At 32.6% G+C, this 18864-nt stretch overlaps 1 protein-coding gene across 5 annotated transcripts in view; it reads left to right on the top strand.

Annotated features, from left to right (window-relative positions):
* The window catches only part of LOC111316345 (ubinuclein-1-like), a 45190-nt gene extending 35981 nt beyond the window's left edge, over window positions 1-9209 (top strand). For all 5 annotated transcript variants that reach the window (XM_089753810.1, XM_089753809.1, XM_089753808.1 and 2 more), the window contains 2 exons: window positions 6979-7080; window positions 8448-9209. In XM_089753810.1, coding sequence (XP_089609936.1) covers window positions 6979-7080; window positions 8448-8897 — 552 coding nt within the window. In that variant the 3' untranslated portion in view covers window positions 8898-9209. The remainder of the gene's footprint in view (window positions 1-6978; window positions 7081-8447) is intronic.
* The last annotated feature ends 9655 nt before the right edge of the window (window positions 9210-18864 follow it).

Raw genomic sequence — 18864 nt, 5'->3', positions numbered from 1 at the left:
CATAATCACTAGCTATAGTTTTAGGAGATTCATGCTCATTTTGATAAACAGAGTCAAAAACTGTAGTTACCTCATTTCCAAAGTTAGGATCAGGTTCTTGGACTGGCACTGGTTCAAGATCTAGAACTTTTCTTCTTGAGTACACCTGTAATTCCTTCATAGAATCAAGAACAATATTATCCTTTGTCACATCTTCTGTATTCGAAATGGGTTCAGACTCAAATTCAGTGTTTGACTTGGGCTCAGCAGAAACAGGTTTCGACTCAGAAGAATTAATGGGTGTAAATGTTGAAGAAGGGGGCAAATCAAGCAAAAAGAAGTCTTTATCCTTATCTTCCATAAATGAAGTCTCCCCCTGAAGATAAGGTTAAGTAAAAAATAGTTTATTTTCTTCAAAAGTGACATCTGCAAACACAGAATGTTTTGGTAGGAGGATGATAGCACTTATATCCTTTTTGAGTTGAAGAATACCCCACAAAAATACACTTAATCGCTCTTGGATCCAACTTTCCCCTGTTATGACTGTGAACATGAACAAATGATGTACAACCAAATATCCTAGGTATGAGATTGTTTGTGGTATTGAGGTTGGGATAAAATTGTGAGAGTAGTTTCATAGGAGTTTTAAATCCCAAAACTCTTGAAGGTAACCTATTTATAATATGTGTGCAGTGAGAACAGCTTCCCCCTAATAAGATTTAGGTACATTTGCTTGAAAAAGAAAGGCTCGGGTTGTGGCTAGTAAATGGCTGTTTTTCCTCTCTGCCGCTCCATTCTACTGTGGAGTATTAACACAAGATGACTCATGGATAATTTTCTTTTTTTAAAATAGGTGGATAGACTCTGGTTGAAGTAGTCTTTTGCACTATCAGACCTAAATCTCTTGATTCTCACTCCAAATTGATTTTGGATAATGTTTTGGAAGCTTAAAAACACACTATTCACATCTGATTTTGATTTAAGTAAAAAAACCCAAGAGACCCTAATACAATAATCTATGAATGAAACAAGCCATCTCGCACCAGAAATATTAGGAATTGTAGAGGGACCCCAAATGTCACTATAAATCAAGTAAAAGGGAGTAGAACTTCTTTTGTTACTGATTGGAAAAGACACCTCTATGTTTTGCAAATTCGCAAATATCACAATGAAAATCTTCAACATTTAATCCTTTGAACAAAGAAGGAAACATGTTTCTCAAGGTTCCAAAAGAAGGATATCCAAGACGAAAATGATAAAGCCAGATTTTGTCTTTATTGGAAGATTTTTCAGAAAGAAATGACAAAGGTAAACTATTGTTGATACTACTTGTGTTATTTGATGTCTCAAGATAGTATAGTCCATCCTTTTCCTTAGCAAGTCCAATCATCTTCTCCGAACTCTGGTCCTAAAATTCACAATAAGAGGGATAAAAGGTTACTTTGCAATTCAAATCTCTAGTAAGTTTTTGTATAGATATCAGATTAGTAGACAATCTAAGAACATGAAGAACATTTTTGAGAACAAACGAAGGATTAACTTGAACATCTCCTAATCCTGCCACTGTGTTAAGTGAACCATCTGCAACAACAATTTTCTTATTACTAGGACACAGGTTATATGTACTAAACTTTTGTGAGGAATGTGTCATGTGCTCTGTGGCTCCTGAGTCAATGACCCAAGAACTTGTAATAGGCTTAGTCGAGACATTTAATCCATGAGAACCAGAAGTTTTACCTGAACTAGAAACTTTACCAAAAGAAAATACCATAGTATGCTTTTCAAGGATTTTCAATAAGTTTCTCAGCTTTTCAATCTCTTCCCTGTTGAACTCTCCTTGTTTCTGAGATATCTGTAGTACTCCAGTGATTTTTCCAGTTAACATTTCCTCAAATTGGGTGGTAGTGATATCTTTCTTTGAAAGGGTTCGGCAATGAAGGCCTAAACAGGATTCAGCAATGAAGGCCTAAACAAATCAACAATGAAGGCTGAAAATTTTGCTTCCCAAGAAGAGCCTAAAGCTTTGATACCACTTGTCACGGGTTGAGACTTAAGCTTCGAACCCGCGTGGCTCCGGGACCCGGGTATCCACTCATCCGTCGTCCCAGATCAGCCTACCTGCCTCGATTCACACCCTTGTGAGGTATTGTCCGCTCTGGCCCCCTGGCCTCATGGTTTTGTCCTACAAAAGGTGCTTCACAAGGTAGAGATGCTGTGAACCCTTATATACCCCAGTGACCCTCCCCAGTGACCCACCTATTATGTTCGATGTGGGATTCAGGACTCTTTCTTAGGTCCGTGACATTCTCTCGCACCCAATCTCGTGACGCCCTCGTCACGGAGGCCGGCCACCTTGCCTACCTCACTCGAGGGGCTCGGCGTGGATCGAACGGTTTAGGGCTAGCTCTGATACTATGTGAAAACTGAATGTATATTGAAAAACAGCTTATTTCGAATTATACAAGAATCTTAGGTTTATATACAACTAACTAGGGGTTAAACTAGGAAACTAAATCTTCCTTAATTCTAAGGATACAAATACTTAATTCTAGAGATACAAATATAAATATACAGATTACAAGATTACAACCAGCTGTAAATAAATGTTTTCCCACACTTATAGCTCTAGGTTCTAGTTTCCCACGAGATGGACTTTTATTGTGAACAAAAGATGCGCAACCAAAGACTTTTAGGGGTCAAGCAGTAAACAACCTGGTTTGTGGATATGATTCAAGTAACATGTTCAATGGTTTTTTGAAATTGAAAACTCTACTAGAAGTCTATTAATCAAGTATGAGGCTGTTAAAATAGCATCTCCCCCCAAAAAATACTTAGGAACATTAGTGGTAAACATGATTGCACGAGCAATTTCTAATAGATGATGATTTTTACATTTTGCAACCCTATTTTATTGGAAGGTGTTAACACAAGAACTTTGGTGAAAAATCCCATTTTTTTTTAGATAATCACCAAGGATTGAATAAAGTATTCCCTCCCATTGTTTATGCGGAAAATTTGGATTTGAGCTTGAAATTGTGTTTGAGTCATTTTTTGAAATTGCTGAAGAATTGTCTTAGCATCAAACTTGTCTTTTAATAAGTAAACCCAACAAGCTTGTATGTGATCATCTATAAAAGTTAGGAACTACTTAGTTCCAGTTATGTTGTTTTCCCATGAAGGTCCCTAAATATCACTATGAACTAAACCAAAAAGTTTAGAAAATCTATATGGATGACTAAGATAAGGATCATGAGTGTGTTTGGCAAGTTGACCAAGTTTCACAACAAAGGAATGGGCATCTTTATTCTTAAAAAAAGAAGGAAAAAAGTTTTTAGATATGTAAAACGAGGATGTTTTAATTTATTGTGCCATAACATAATTTCACTAAAAACAAAAACAGATTCACTTCTTAGAGCCAAAACTTGTTTATTCACTTGTTGAGGATCCTCAAGACAGTATGAGCCTTCATGCTCCTTAGCATTGCCAATTATCCTCCCCGAAAGTAAATCCTAAAACTCACAATATAAAGGATAGAATTTAGCCACACAATTCAAGTCCTTTGTCAATTTATTAATAGACACTAAATTACATGCTAAATTAGGAACATGCAAGGCTGAATATAATGTCATATTAGAAACTTTAATGTTTCCTTTTCCAGCAACAGAGGATAGTGATTCATCAGTAATATGAATATAAAAGGTTTCCTGGACATGGATTATATGTTGAAAACAATTTATGGCATCTAGTCATATGGCTGGATGCCCTAGAATCTATAATCCAAAATTTCTAGAATCTGATTTTGCACCCAAAGCAGAGATATAATTACCTTTTTGTGCAATTGTGCATTTTGAGTAAGTGTACTAATTGGTTCAGTAGTCACCTCTGATCCGCTCTTGAGAGAGGCACCAATTATGGTTGTTTTGGCCATTAGAAAAGTAAAAACAAGAGCAAACATTGCTCTGATACCATGAAAAACAGAGATAAAAACAATGTTCTCTGAGTGTTATTTTATTAAAAAGGAATTCCCAAATATATAAAGGAATAGATATGTACAAAAAAACCCACAAAATCAACACATAATCAGGACATAATCATCCAAACATAGAAAGAAATAAAAGACCACAAATATAAATCCCAACAAATCAGGAAATTGATCTTGGTTTGATACATAATCTGTCAACAGTAGTTTCACACATAGACTATGGTGCGAACCAACTAGTTATATGTTTATATATGGTTGCAAATCTGAAGAACTATGAATTGTCCCATAATACTCATAAGAAGCCAAGCTGGACTTAAGGTGTAAACTATCTTTCCAGTAATGTGAGGAGTGGGACAGATATCCTAGAAGTATGAAAGGGAACATGCATGGCAAAAAAGGTAAAGATGTAGAAGAATCGAAAGAATTAGTACGGCATACCACTAGAGTCAAGCACGAGGAGTTTGTAAATTCTATGTGTGCCATGCAAATGCTTGTGCATGAGGTTGCCAGGACTTATAGTTAGGGGGTCAACAGTTCCTAAGAAAGATTAATGTAATGTCAGAAAAAAATTATAATTAAAATGAAAGAAGATTATGATTTTTTTTTTTTTTTTATAGAAGATATTAGTCAAATAACTTTCTTTTTCGTTTTTCGTTATAACAAAGTTTAATATTACTATCTTTTTTATTTTTTTGATATTGGTAAAGATTAATATGAACCATTATACATAATTAAATTATGTTTTCATACTTTGGATTATATACTGTATTTCCATTTCGTGTTATTGCATGGATTTGAAATTACTTATTATCTTTTATTTTGGTGGGGATTTGCAAAACATAAAAAATTATCATTTAGGAAACTCCTTCACAAAACATAAAAGTTAAAATATTTGTATGAAAAGTAATCAAAGTAAATATTGAAAAAAACCAAGTGAATCAAGTACAATGGAATTTTGTGAAAAGGAAAAGGTTTTTATTGCATTGAATGAAAACCTTGAAGAGCAGCAATGAATTGGAAAAAGTGTTAAGCACTAAGTAAAGAACTTGACAAAGTTAACAGAATTAGGGGCAAGAATAAATAGGAAAAAAGAAGAAACGTCAATGGGCTAAAGAGAGAATTGTGCATCTAAATGCAAGCAAACTTCTCTTATTGTCAAATTTCTTTTTTTAAAATTTTTTTTTATCTCATTCCACATAAATAAATAAGCCTAAGACTGCATGGAAACCATCTAAAATTAACTCTACTGTAGTTAGTTAAATCAGGATCCCTATTTCTTCAGTGCAAAAATGGGGTTGACTGGGGGTGCAATGCAGTGGGGAGCCTTCCTCACCGGACCACACTGCCCTTCCAAATGTTGCCTTATTCATAAATCTTAAAGAACTTTGAAATATATGACAAAACTGTGAACTTTTTGTTAGAACAAAAAAATAGAAAATGACAAAGATTGTAGTACTTATGATGTTTGTTTCTTTTGGGTAGATCAGGAGACCAGGACAAACTGCATGTTAGTTGGTTGATGACACATGCTTACAGACACACACTCATAGCTTGATACGAGCTTCTGTTGATATTTCTCTTTGATTTTTTGTCTTTAAATCAATCATAACATGGCACTTTAAACTTTCATCCTTTGAGTTCTTTGCTCCCCTGTTGAAATGATGGCTCATTTGACACAGATTTTCAGAAACGCAAATATGAAAAGATATAGAGCAGGAATGTACATGAAATACGAAATAGAGAAATAACTATTTTAGTATCATGCATCTTTTCTGCTCTGCTCTTTTTCCTTAGCTTGTTGATAAGTCTTCTTTGGGTTCAACTAGAATTACTGTCTTGGGCTTAAATTGACATAATAATGAGACATCGGATTTCAATATATCAGAATCTAAGTTGAGCTTTTGATGCGCTTTCGTTGGGCTTTGCCTTATGTGAGATTAAGGCATGTGCCTTCCTGGTCCTTACCTTGCTATTGTTTCTCCAGAACAATTTGATCATAACTTTTTTCCTCTCTTCTTTTACTTTAAACTTAAATGCAAAAACTGCTTGGTTTACACTTGATGCATATATTGAACCATAAAGATAATTCTTTTTGGCCCAAAATTTTATGATGTCAGTAGATTTTGCATTTTCCTTTAATATTTTTTGCTTCTTTTGCCTTGAAAATGAAAAGGAACCAACGGTGAATCCTTTTTCTTCAGGTTGTCTGAGATACCGAACTGTGCATATTTTCATAATATGCCACATGTCCTGAATAAGCTTTTCTTATCAAGTTAATAGTTTCTGATAAAGGGCTTGGAGATTCTTCAAGTTTAGTTCTAATGAGTTTGTCTTAAACTTGTTTGGACTGTTGTCTTTGACCAGGAGTTTCTAATTTGTTTTACTTTTCATTTGATCATAAATATTGTATTGGACGTGTGTCCGTGCCTGCTTCATCACATTGAAAGAGATATATAATACTTTTGTATCTGCCAATATGAGTGTAATTGCAATTTGTGCATCTGAACTTTTAATTGAAGCCATGTGGGCCTAGATGTTGGTAGATTTTTAATATGCTTAAAGTTGCATCTGAAAATTCTTCTAGAAGTCAACTGCAGTTTTTTTTACCTCATTTTCTTGATCCAGCTATAATTAGATTGGTAATAAGTCAATTCTTTTTCTTTTTCAAGGGTACACCTGCCATTTGTTGATTAACGGTGAAGTAATCAATTAATGGAAATTTTCACCTAAATTAGGGAATTTTTTATTGAGGTGGGGGATATTGAACATGGCCTATGTGTTTCGGGGAATATTGCTTCAATTAGTAATTTTGCCACAAAATTAAGATTGACCTCATAATTTAAGGGGCAGCATATAATTTGACCATATCAATAATTTCACCCCTTTGCTTGCGCTTTCTTTTTGACTTTTGTTGTAAGATTTACCAGCCTAGCTAGCTGGCACTTTTATATTAATTACATTCTTTTTCTTTTTTTTCCATTGGGTGATTTTATTGATACTCCATTTGTGTCATACAGCTTGCAGAACTGTGGCCAAATGGAATCATGGACAACCATGGGATAAAAAGTGCAATTCGTAGGGCAAAGGAACGCAGAAGGGCATTGTGCAAATATGATAAGGTATGCACTTCTTTTGTAGTTATTGCTCAATATAAATCTTTAGTTCAATCCTTCATTATAATTCGATGTCATTAGATATAGAAAAGGGGAGATGATGATCAAATGCATTAATGGGGTAGGCTGTCAAAGGACTGGATTTAGATCTTTGATATATGCAAGTTCTGATCTTTGATAAATGGAGGTTTGAATGAAGGAGATATATTGGGACAGGCTATAGCTCTTATGACACTAGTTTCTGGTCATTGTGTCTGGACCATGGTTGTAGTTACTTACATTATCAAAAAGCATTTATGTAAATATTTTCAAATGTCTTTTTGTCAATAGAAAGGATATATGGACTGTTTTAACTAAAATTTTGAATGATAGACCTCACACTGCATGTGAGGTATGATCAATATTTCCTAGTAATCAGGCAGCACCAGATTGGGGCCATCATGAACATTTCATTTATTCTGAATTTAATCTGTATTTAAATGTTTCTTATTTGCTTAATACATAGACTGATGGTTAGTTGCATGTTTTCCTTTGTTACTGTTGGCCTATTGCACTGGCTACATCCTGGTATTGAGAAGCAGCACAATAGAAATATATTTGATGCATTTTTAGGAACTGCAAAGTTTAGTGGATCATCCTCAGTGGAATTTCCATTTTAGAATTTACGAAATGATTTCACTGCTGGTTCTGCCATCTGGATCAATTTTTAAAATCTACAGAAGCTTTCTGATGACTAAAGCTCTCTCTCTTCATTGAACCATGAAAAAACAAAAAGTGAAAAAGGACTTTTCTCTCATTCCTATTCATGCTGTACAAGAGCTGCTTTGAATAGTCGATTTTATTGATGTCTGGTAATCAGTATTTGGTCAAGATGCCCTTAATACTCCATTCGGTCAATTCACTGGTAACGCTGTTTGTTTAATTAATGGATCAAATACCTATAAATAAAATTTCTAAAATTTTTGCATAGTAATGACCATCGAGCACTGTGAAGTACTTGCATGTAATGGAATTTATATGCAATATTTAGTGCTCTGAATCTGTAGCCCTGATTCAATGAACAGACCTTATTTGGGTTACTTTCTCGTATATTGGTGTTGGAATAAAACGCACTATTGCACAGTATGCCTTTGAAATGTATAATTAACATCTTGTAGGGACTTCTTCTAATCATGAGAATCATGATGCGGCAGTCTATTTAAGATTTGATTTGCTGCATTTACAGTGCCAACAGCTACTTATACTGGCAAATTTGAGTCTTGTTACTGGTAACATAGAATGTATTTGATAAAAATTCTTTTATTCTGAAACTGAAAACTATTTTAGCTTTACTTAGCTATGGTTTTAAATGTTTGGGCATGTTTATTGTTAAGGTTAGAGAGGACAGTAGAAAGAAGTCCGCACAGAAAATGGAGGTTGGTGTTCAAGGGGAAGCTAGTTCAATTTCTCAATTACGGGCTGTGCAAGAGAGGCAGACTTCTGAGTCTAGTAGTCATATTTTGGCTTTGCCTTGTAGGAAGATTTCCTGTAAAGAAACCCCGGATCAGCACCTTGATGCATCTAAGGAAATTTCCCGTATGCCACTGAAAGGTTCTGGCCTGGATATTTCTGAAGAAGAGAGGATTGAGAAAATGGTGATCCCAATGCTGAAAGAGCAAATGAAGAAGCAGCAGCAGCAGCGGCGGGAATTGAAGAAGAGAGTGAAGAAATTATCCTTGAAACTGGAAAAGGAATCTCGCAAATCCCATAGGCGGGCTATTGGACAACCACATGCAGCAAATTATGAATTGGCTGCTCCCCCAGGCTGTGGAAATCCTGTCTGATATCTATTTTCTCAACTGGAATTTCAAAACTAGGAGATGTGAGGCGATGTAAAGTGCAAATTTGTTTGTTTAATTTTAGGGAATCAGCTGGATTTTAGAATTTAGATGCTTCTTTTTGGTCAGTTGTGTTTCTGCTCTTGGCATTACAGTCATTTCAGAATGGAGTTGGTAACTATTGTTGCACTAGTTTAGAGTTTTGCTCTGATAGGGATAGCACTTGGAGAAAAAGTTGAGGGTTTTCGACATCTTAAAGGATTCTTGAACTTGTCATCAATACTGGATTTATCAATCTTCGATAATACCTTTTTTTTTTTCTTCTTCTTCTGGGGTTAGGTGATTTATGACAGGTAATGATTTTTCTCAGAACAGACGCTGAATCTCAGATTATTGTCATCCGTGGATGTCAGGAGCCGATTAACTATAAAGATAAATGTGTTATGTTATTTTTATTTAAAATAAATTTATTATCATTATTTAAAAAATTAGTGATAAATAAATTGATTAAAACAAAAATTATTGAAAAAGGAAAATACAAAATAAATAAAATGAGGATATTTTTAAAAGTAAAATTTGAAAGAATGTTAGTTTGATTAACGGAATTCTAATATTAATTTTTTTTTTTCAAGAGATTAAATGTGTTTTTCTAACTAATAAGATTGAGTTTATTTTCAATAAAATTAACCCTTTTACACCCATTTTTTAGATTTCTTTTCTTCTCTTCTTCTCCTTCTCTTCTTTTTGTCTTCTTACCATCATAACCCTAAACAGAATGGAAGAGAAATATAAATCTGTCCATACAAGATTGGGGGACAGAGGAGATAAAGAGCAGCAAGAAGAGGTAAGTCATTTAAAGCTTAGTTTCAATTGAAAATTTGATTCTTATAAAAATGGATATCTAGAATCAATATTATATTAATAGATATGCATATTCAAAACTTAGAGTGCCTGACTAGATATACATATTCGAAAATACAAAATTGATTTCTATAAACACAAATTTTTTTTTAATATTATTGTATTATTTTAATTTTTTAACATGTTGTAATATGCAAACCAATTTGGAAATCGCACCGATAAAGTGTAACCAATCATTAAAAAATTTAAATATCAAATATGATTGTAGTTCTTCATTTATTACTGAAGAGATAATATTAGGTTTTTCAAATTAGTTTGTTATGGAGGCATAACATGTTAGTTTGTATAATGGCAAAGAGTAATAAGTTAAATATGTTATGTAGGTGTTTTGTAGTAGAGGAGTTTTTATTTTATGAGCTAGATAGGTTGGAAAAGATAATTGTTCTGTGATTGTGATTAAAAACTTTAATTTAAGAGGTCCACTGAAAAAACCTAGAATAAAATTGATATGTGAATGAAATGAAAAATACAAACAATTAAAAAATAAGCTCAAAGTAAAAGAAATGCAGTGTAAGGAAATGGGAACAAAAAAATGTGATTGCCTATTTGAGATACTTGGGTTAAGTTGGCAATGAATGATGAATGAGGCGTGAAAGTAATTTCTAAGTTTCACAATCATCTACCAGCAAAACAATTAAAGGGACATTCATTTAAAAGATTATTATTTGAAAAAAAAAAAAAAGAGAACAGTGGTTGATATGTCAAAAAGTATGATCAAACTTAAAAACATACTGTTGAGTCTAAAACAACATGATGAGAAGAACGTTAGTACTACAAAGATTATATACAATGAATGTCAGAGATAGATATATTAAGAAAATTGATAGATCACAGATGTAACAACTCATGAAAAAATTGACTGATTGTAAATATGTGGAGTGGCATAGGACTAACGAGTCAATTGATGTGCGAAAGACTTGTTTTGGGCTCATCTTTGGTATAGATTTGTTGCATACCTTCCCAAGTGTATTAATTATAGATTACAACTATAAAACAAACAAATATTGTTCCCATTGCTTGAGATCGTTGGTGTGACTTCTATTAAGAGGATATTTTTTATTGTATTTGTGAATTTGGAAGCCAAGCATTATGACAACTACAGTTAGGAATTAGATATGTTAAAAATTTTGATGCTTCCTAATAAATTTCCTATTATCATTGTTACTAATAGAAATTTGGTATTGATAAATGCAACAAAGGTTATGTTTCCCAACATGACAAATTTTTTATACAGATTTCATATCTTAATAAATGTGTTTGCAAATTGTAAAAGTTCTTTTAACAAAAAGGAATATGGAAGGCATTTATGTCAGGTTGGAGTGTTTTTTTTTTTTTTTCTATTGATGATGAGTACAAAAGACATCTAAGTTCATTAGAAAATGATTACTAAACTTATCTAGGTGCAATAAAGTTTGTGGAAAGCGGTAGTTGACAAAGAATAGATTTATTGTTGCTTGAACGGATAAAGTAATGCACTTTAGTAATGTTACAAGAAATAAGTACGATTTAGTTGCATTTTTAATATTATTTATGGTTTATCGTTTAGGGCCGAGAGTGTACATGCAAAATTGAAAAGACACCTTGGATCATTTTAAGGGGATTTTGAATCATTGATAATTCTATTTTTTAAAAAATTATAATAAACTTATTTGATCAATTATATCATTTACTTGATTCTTAACTATTAAATTTAATTTTCCAACCTAATTTTGTGTTATTGTTTCATGTGTGGGTAAATTGACAAATTGGCATGCTTGGTAATGCAAGGGATGACCATTTGAAAGATTAGAGCAAAGAAAGAATAAGGAAAAAATGAAGAAACTAGTCTGGTAATTGAAGTAAATTAGCTCATACTGATCATGAGCTTCATTTTATTAATTTATAGGCATCAAAATACAAAAGCTTATTTAACTACTACAAAAGTTGTTTGCCTAACAGTATGGATCACCATACACAGATCCAACATACTACCTAAACAGATAAGATGGCAGAACAAGTTGCAAAAGTTACAGTAAATATGCCATACCTAGTTACTTTAACCACTAACACTCATTCTTGGCATTTCTACTGGAAACAACAAGATTTTTTCTTAATGTTTCAAACCTTGCCTTAGGTAAGGCCTTGGTCAGAATATCTGCAATTTAATCTTCTGACTTATAGTGCACCAGCTTCATTTCATTCTCAGCTTTAACTTCTCTAATAAAGTGATACTTGATCTTAATGTGCTTAGGTCTTCCATGAAACATAAGGTTCTTGACTATTGCAATTGTTGATTGATTATCACAAAAAAAATTTCTGTTGGATCATCTTGCTTTTGACTCAAATCCATCAAAATTTTTCTTAGCCAAATTACTTGACTAATAGTAGCTGCAGTAGCTATAAACTCTGTTTCTGCTATCGATTGGGCCACGGTTTCTTATTTCTTTAAATTTTAGTTGAATACATTTAATCTAACAAAGAACACATAACCTAAAGTGCTTTTCATGTCTTCATGAGAGCCAGCCTAATCACTGTCTGTGAATCCAAACAGTCTTGAACTTTCACTCTTCTTGAACCAAATTCCAAGTTCATTAATTCCTTTGACATATCTCAACATTCTTTTTACAGTTTTAAAATGCAACTTGCTAAGACTTTGCCAAACTTAGAGAGTAAATTGGCAACATACATGATGTCTGGCCTTATTGCTATCAAATACAATAAGCAACCAACCAAACTTCTATAAATAGAACCATTAACTTTGTTAACTCCATCTTCCTTAATGAGTTTCTCATTTTGAGCCAAAGAGGTTTTGATTGGTTTATAATTTTTCATCCTAAACTTATGCAGGATTTCATTTGCATATTTTCTTTGACAAATTAACAAATGAAGATTCCTTATTGGTCTTGATGAATCTTCATTCTAAAAAAATAAGACATTTCTCCCATATCTGTCATTTCAATAACTTTTTGCATTTGGAGTTTAAAATCCTCTATAAGAGCTGATTAGCTACCTATCACTAAAAGATCATCAACATACAAAGAACCAATCAATAGATCATTAATGTTAAAAACCTTAATGTACAATATTGCTTCACTAAGGCTTTTTTTGAATCTTAACTTTAGCAAATGATCATCAATTCTAGAATTCCAAGCTCTTTGAGCTTATTTTAATCCATACAAAGCCTTCTTGAGTAGATAGACTTTGTATTAATCTCCTTTGGCAATAAAATCATTAGGTTGTTCAATATAAATCTTCTTCTCAAGATAACCATTCAAGAAGGCAGATTTGACATCAAGTTAGTATGGTTTTCAACTTTTCTGAGTTGCTAAGATTAATAGCAGCCTTATGGTGTCCAACCTTGCAACTGGAGCAAATGTCTCTAAAAAATCAACACCAAGCTATTGGAAGTAGCCTTTAGCTAACAATTTAGCTTTAAGTTTGTTAATGGAACCATTAGTATTCAACTTCATTTTGAAAATCCATTTAACACCGATGATGTTTTTATTGCTTAGTCTGTCAACAAGCATCCAAGTTTGATTTTTCTCAATCATATGAACCTCTTTCTTCATGGCATTCCTCCACTTTGAAAATTTGATAGCTTCTTCAAAGCTTGTAAGTTCAAGAATGGCAACATTTGATGTTTGATAAATATCTGTGAGTGGTTTGATTCCTCTCATTGGTTTATGATCAATGTTTTCATTTTCAAATATATAATCCTCTTGATCTTGAAAACTTATCATGTCTGCAGTAATTTGCTTGACTGATTTTTCTTTTGACTTTTTTTTATTCCAGGTAGCTTGCTAATTAAATCTCACATTCCTACTTACAATCACTTTGGTTATAAGTGGATTGTAAGTCCTATAGCCTTTGGTGATGTTGCTATAGCCCAAAAAAATATAGATTTTTATTTTTTGATTAAGTTTATCTTTTTTGATATTAAGAACAAACACATAACAAATGCTGCTAAAAACTCTGAGATGCTACACTGATGGTTTACTTCCATACAAGGCTTTGAACGAAGTTTTTCCCTTTAAAGCTTTTGTGGGCAACCTATATAGTAAGTAGAAAGAGGTATTAATTACTTCTGCCTAAAATTTCTTAAGACGATTCCTCTCAAATAGCATGCATCTTGCTATTTTTATGACTATTTTATTCTTCTTTTCACTAACTTCATTTTGTTATGGAGTGTAAGTTACTGTGAGTTAGTGTTCAATTCTTGTAACTTCACAAAACACATTAAAATTGTCAGATGTGTATTCAGTACCATTTTCTGACCTTATGATCTTGATTTTGCAACCACTTTGATTTTCAATCCAAGCTTTGAACTTCCCAAAAACATTTGTAATTTCAAACTTTTGTTTTATGAAGTAAATCCAACACATTGTAGTAAAATCATCTCTAAAAGCAATGAAATATCTACTGCCATTCAAGGACAAGGTTCTTATAGGACCACAAACATTAGTATGAACAAGTTGTAGTTTTTTAATTGTCCTCTATGCTTTGTTAATTACAAATGGCAATTTACTTTGTTTTCCTAGCTGACAGACTTCGTACACTACAACATTGACTTCAATAGTAGGCATGTTTAATACAAGATCATTTTTATGCATGAAATTCAATGCATTATAGTTGAAATGTCCCATCCTTTTATGTCGTGAAAAAGATTCATCATGTGAACTAGCATATACAGAGGAGTTTGCTTCATAACAATTCAAGGAAAAGCATTTTCCTTTCATGTTAACGGTAAAGAGTTCATGGCCAGTGGGATCATGAATTATGCATGCCTTATCTTTGAAAACTAAAGAGTAGTTCTTTTCTAGCAACTGTCATACACTTAATAGCTTTTGATCCATTTTAGGGACAAACAGTGCATCTGAAATGAATTTGGTATCTGTTGGTGTCTCAACAATTACTACTCTTTTTATTTGATTTTTATGAAATCACAATTACCTATTTTGACTTTAGAGGTATAGGTCTTGTCTAGTTCTTTAAACATGTTGATATCAGATACCATATGGTGTGTGCATCCACTGTCAATGAGCCATGCACTTGAGGAGGTTTCGGTTGTATAGCAAGTTGCAACAAAAACTTATTTTTTTAGCGGTTGTTGGTTTTCAACAACTCTGGCTTATTGATCTGGCTACTACCATTTTTTTGTTTTTGCATACCTTCTCCATGTGACCAAGTTGCTTACAATACCTACATTGTATATCAGGTCTGTACCAGTAATATTTCTCCAAGTGAATGGTATTTTTACAGTGAGAGCAAGGTGAAAAATTTTCTTTCTTTTCATTATTTCTAAAACCTTTGTTTCTTCAATCTTCTTATTTTCTGCCTTTGCTTTTTATTTGCATATTATTTTTCTCCTTGGTTGTAAAAGCACTTTCTGTTAAATCCCATTGTCTGATAGTCTTTCTTTGCTTTTAAGCTTACAAAACATTAAACAACTCTACTAGAGTTATCTTGGTTAAGTCTTTAGAGTCTTTAAGGGATGAAATTTTTGACTCAAATCTTTTTAGTAAGCTGACAAGAACCTTTTCCATAATTTTTTTGTCTGACAGCTCCTCATCAAGTAATTTAATATTGTTTATTATCTTCATGAGTTTATCATTGTACTCTTTTAAATTTTCAAACTCTCTTTTAATATTTATCACTTGCATTTGTCTTGTCTTGTCACTACCTTAAAATTTTTCCTTGAACATGTCTCAAGCTTGTTTTGCAATTTCACAAGTTATGATTATGATAAATGTATCATCAAAAATTGAAGACTCAATATAGCTTTTAGCCTTGTACCTCTTTACTTTTTCTTCACTATAATTTTTCATTGAAGTTACTGTTGGATTTGTAGGAAGTTATGATGGTTCTTTCTCATTTTCCACCATTTCCCATAAATCAAAAGCATTCAAATAGGACTTCATTTTAATAGCCCATATCTGATAGTTTTTATCAGAAAAAATAAAAGGTAGAGCTAAGGAGCAGCTGCTTGAGGCCATTTAAGGTTGACAAAAACTGGCTGGTAAGTGTTTGATGGCTTTTCACCCAATTTCAAGAGCTCACAGGTTCTTTAAGACTTTAAAAAAGCTTTGATACCAATTGAAAGATCTATAGCAAAGAAAGAATAAGGGAAAAAAATTAAAAAACTAATATGATAATTGCAGTAAATTGGCTCACACTAATCATGAGCTTTATTTCATTAATTTATAGGCATCAAAATATAAAAATTTATTTAATTACTATAAAAGTTGTTTAACCAACAGTATGGATCACTATACATAAATCCATCATGCTACCTAAATTGATAAAATGGTAGAACAAGTTGCAAAAGTTACAATAAAGATGCCATACCTAGTTGTTTCAACCACTAACACCATTATTAGATGTGATACACTTAAGTTGCCATATGTGAGCATGAAAGAAGAAAACAGCTAGCCACTTTTGCATGAAGAAAGCTTAACTTATGCATGAACACAAAGAAAAAAAGAAGAATGAGCTAGCAGTAGCATCTACACGGGTTGTTAGTAGAAAAATTCTTTATTTTGGCATATAAAAAGGTGTTGCTAACTTGGTGTTTAGGTGGTTGCATCATGACTGATTATGGAAGAATGTTGGACATTTAATAGGCTGTCAAGTTCGTGTAAGAAGAAAGGAAAAGCTAGTTGGACATGCAATCGAATTTATCCAAAGAAAATGATGCTTGGTTATTGGCAGATGTACACACGGGTTTCATGAGAATTCTTTCAAAAATTTGATGCAAAATTGAAGTCTTTTATGGTATTGTTGACATGGCTCAAATACAGAAAGTAATTGGTGGAAGTTGAGCCAATGAGTATTGCGTTTTCATCCTTGCAAAGAAGAAGAAACAGCTAGCCATGAGCCATCAATAAGTGCAGGTGAGGAGCTGACTTGAAGCTAGCTTTAGGAGCTTAAATGAAAAAAAAAAAAAAAAAAGACATCAAACCAAATTTGGAGCCTTTAATCAATTATGCTTGATACAAGAGAGGAGATACCCATGGTTTTAAATAGTGGTCAGATTGCGGTATAGCAACCACTATTTTACGATAGTGTTGGCTTTCGAAATTGCTATCATTCGCTATAGAAATGAGAGAGATGAATCACATCAATAGCGGCTCTTTACAACCTCAAATAGTGGAAAAACAGTAAATAATGATAATATCAATAGGCTTTTCCCATTATTGAGGGTTCTATGATATTTTTTCTTCATTTTATCAAATCAAAATTCTAATACGTAGCAAAATAAAGAAAAAAATTCATACCAAACCACAAGAATCAAAGAGATATTACTTTTTCATAGCTTCCATACTTATCAATTGCAGCAGATGAGAGTTTTTGATCTTTTCAAGCTTGAAAGAGAAGAGCCCAAACATGAAAGATAGAAAATTAATTGAAGCAGAGGCCATAAGAGTCTGGGTGTTGCATAAAGTTGGACGAATGGATTTGGTTATGGGTGTGATTGCATGGATGGAGAAGAAAATTAAAACAATGAACTATGGTAGGGGATAAGGGAGAATGGAGTAGGAGAAGAAACATAAGAGAAGGAGAATAAGGAGAAGAAACATAAGAGAAGGAGAATAAGTGGATTTTCAATGGAGCGATCGTGTGACTTTAAATTAAAATTAAAATTTTTTTTTTGTTTATATGCAAAGTTGGGAGGGAAAAGCAATTAAATAGTGAAAATTAAGAATTTAAGAATTTTTTTTTAATGATTTAGATAAAAATTGAGAGGAAATAAGATGATAAAAATGAATTTATTTTTATGAGATTTTTAAAGTTTTTTTTATGAGTATTTTGTATGTATTAATATAGTTTAAAAATAATTAAATTTAAATGAGTAAAGTTTTACTACTTAATATTATTGTTTTTTTTTTTTTTGTGTTTGATTAAAGTTTGGTTGTTAAATTTAATTTGTGAATTATAATTTATTAAAATTTTCGTCCATTAAATTTTAATTAAATTAATTTATGAGTTTAATTTCATATAATTAAAAAAGATAGAACAATATTTAATTTTTATGTAAAATATTATTTGGTCACTCTTATATAGTTATGATAGTGAATATCACGATATTCATAAATATATTTAAATAACTTTTAAATTTGGATTAATTTGACTATAATGATATAATATAAAAAAATATTAATAATTTATTTTCTCATATAGGTAAAGAAATTAAAATGTTTTGAATTATTTTAAATATTATAAAATAAGAGTTTTTACTATTACAAATATAATTTACTTTATTATATAATGAGTTATGCAAAAATAAAAAAAAATTCACGACTGCAATAGACACAGCGACTGTTATCTTATCCGTTATGTCTGCAATCGTGATAAACGCAACGTAATAAAAAACGCGACTGCAATTACAATTTAAATCCCTTGGGATACCATTTGCATTACATGACAAATTTGGACCGTAGTGAAAATGATGGCTTCTGGTTTCTCTTTGTGCAATTAATTCCCACGGTTTGAAAGGGCTAGGAACTGGAAAATTTTAGAGCATGATAAAGATAACAAGGTGGCATTTCGGTGGAAAATGATTAGAGAAGCAAGGGAAATTATGCAAGGTGGCACAAGTGAATGAAGGCCAACTAAGCACCAACGTTCCAGCTTGCTGGCAGATCTGGTTTTGCACCAAGACAAGATTCCAAATGGCTCTTAGAGAGGAGGACCAAGCTGCCAACAATTGTCCTAGGTGGAGGAAGTAAAGACTCTCATTGGCTAGCTTATTAACCATCACATGTGGGGAGGAAAGTGCTTGTAAAGTTCACGGTTTGGAGTTCTCTTCCCAGAAGCAGAATTTTTTTTAGCCAGCTAGCTTTTTGGAGGGCTGTGATGGCTCAATTAGGACCTTTGATTGGCTAAAGAAAGACCTAGACTTGAGCTATAAAGAGAACATTTTGAGGGAATGAGAGAATAGCCGCATACCTTCATTGTACTTTTTTTTCTTTCAATTTTTTAATGTCTTCCTGGTTTTCACATCACTGGCAGGCAGCATTGTTGTTCACCTTGCCGCGACTTTTTAGCTCCTTTTTACTAGTTTTCCTCCATTGTA

The sequence above is a fragment of the Durio zibethinus genome, chromosome 24 (assembly GCF_047325235.1).
Source record: "Durio zibethinus cultivar Kanyao isolate XHJ-2024 chromosome 24, ASM4732523v1, whole genome shotgun sequence".
Taxonomy (NCBI): Eukaryota; Viridiplantae; Streptophyta; class Magnoliopsida; order Malvales; family Malvaceae; genus Durio; species Durio zibethinus.
Note: the sequence above shows the minus strand (reverse complement) of the source record. Positions and strands in the feature narration are given on the sequence as shown.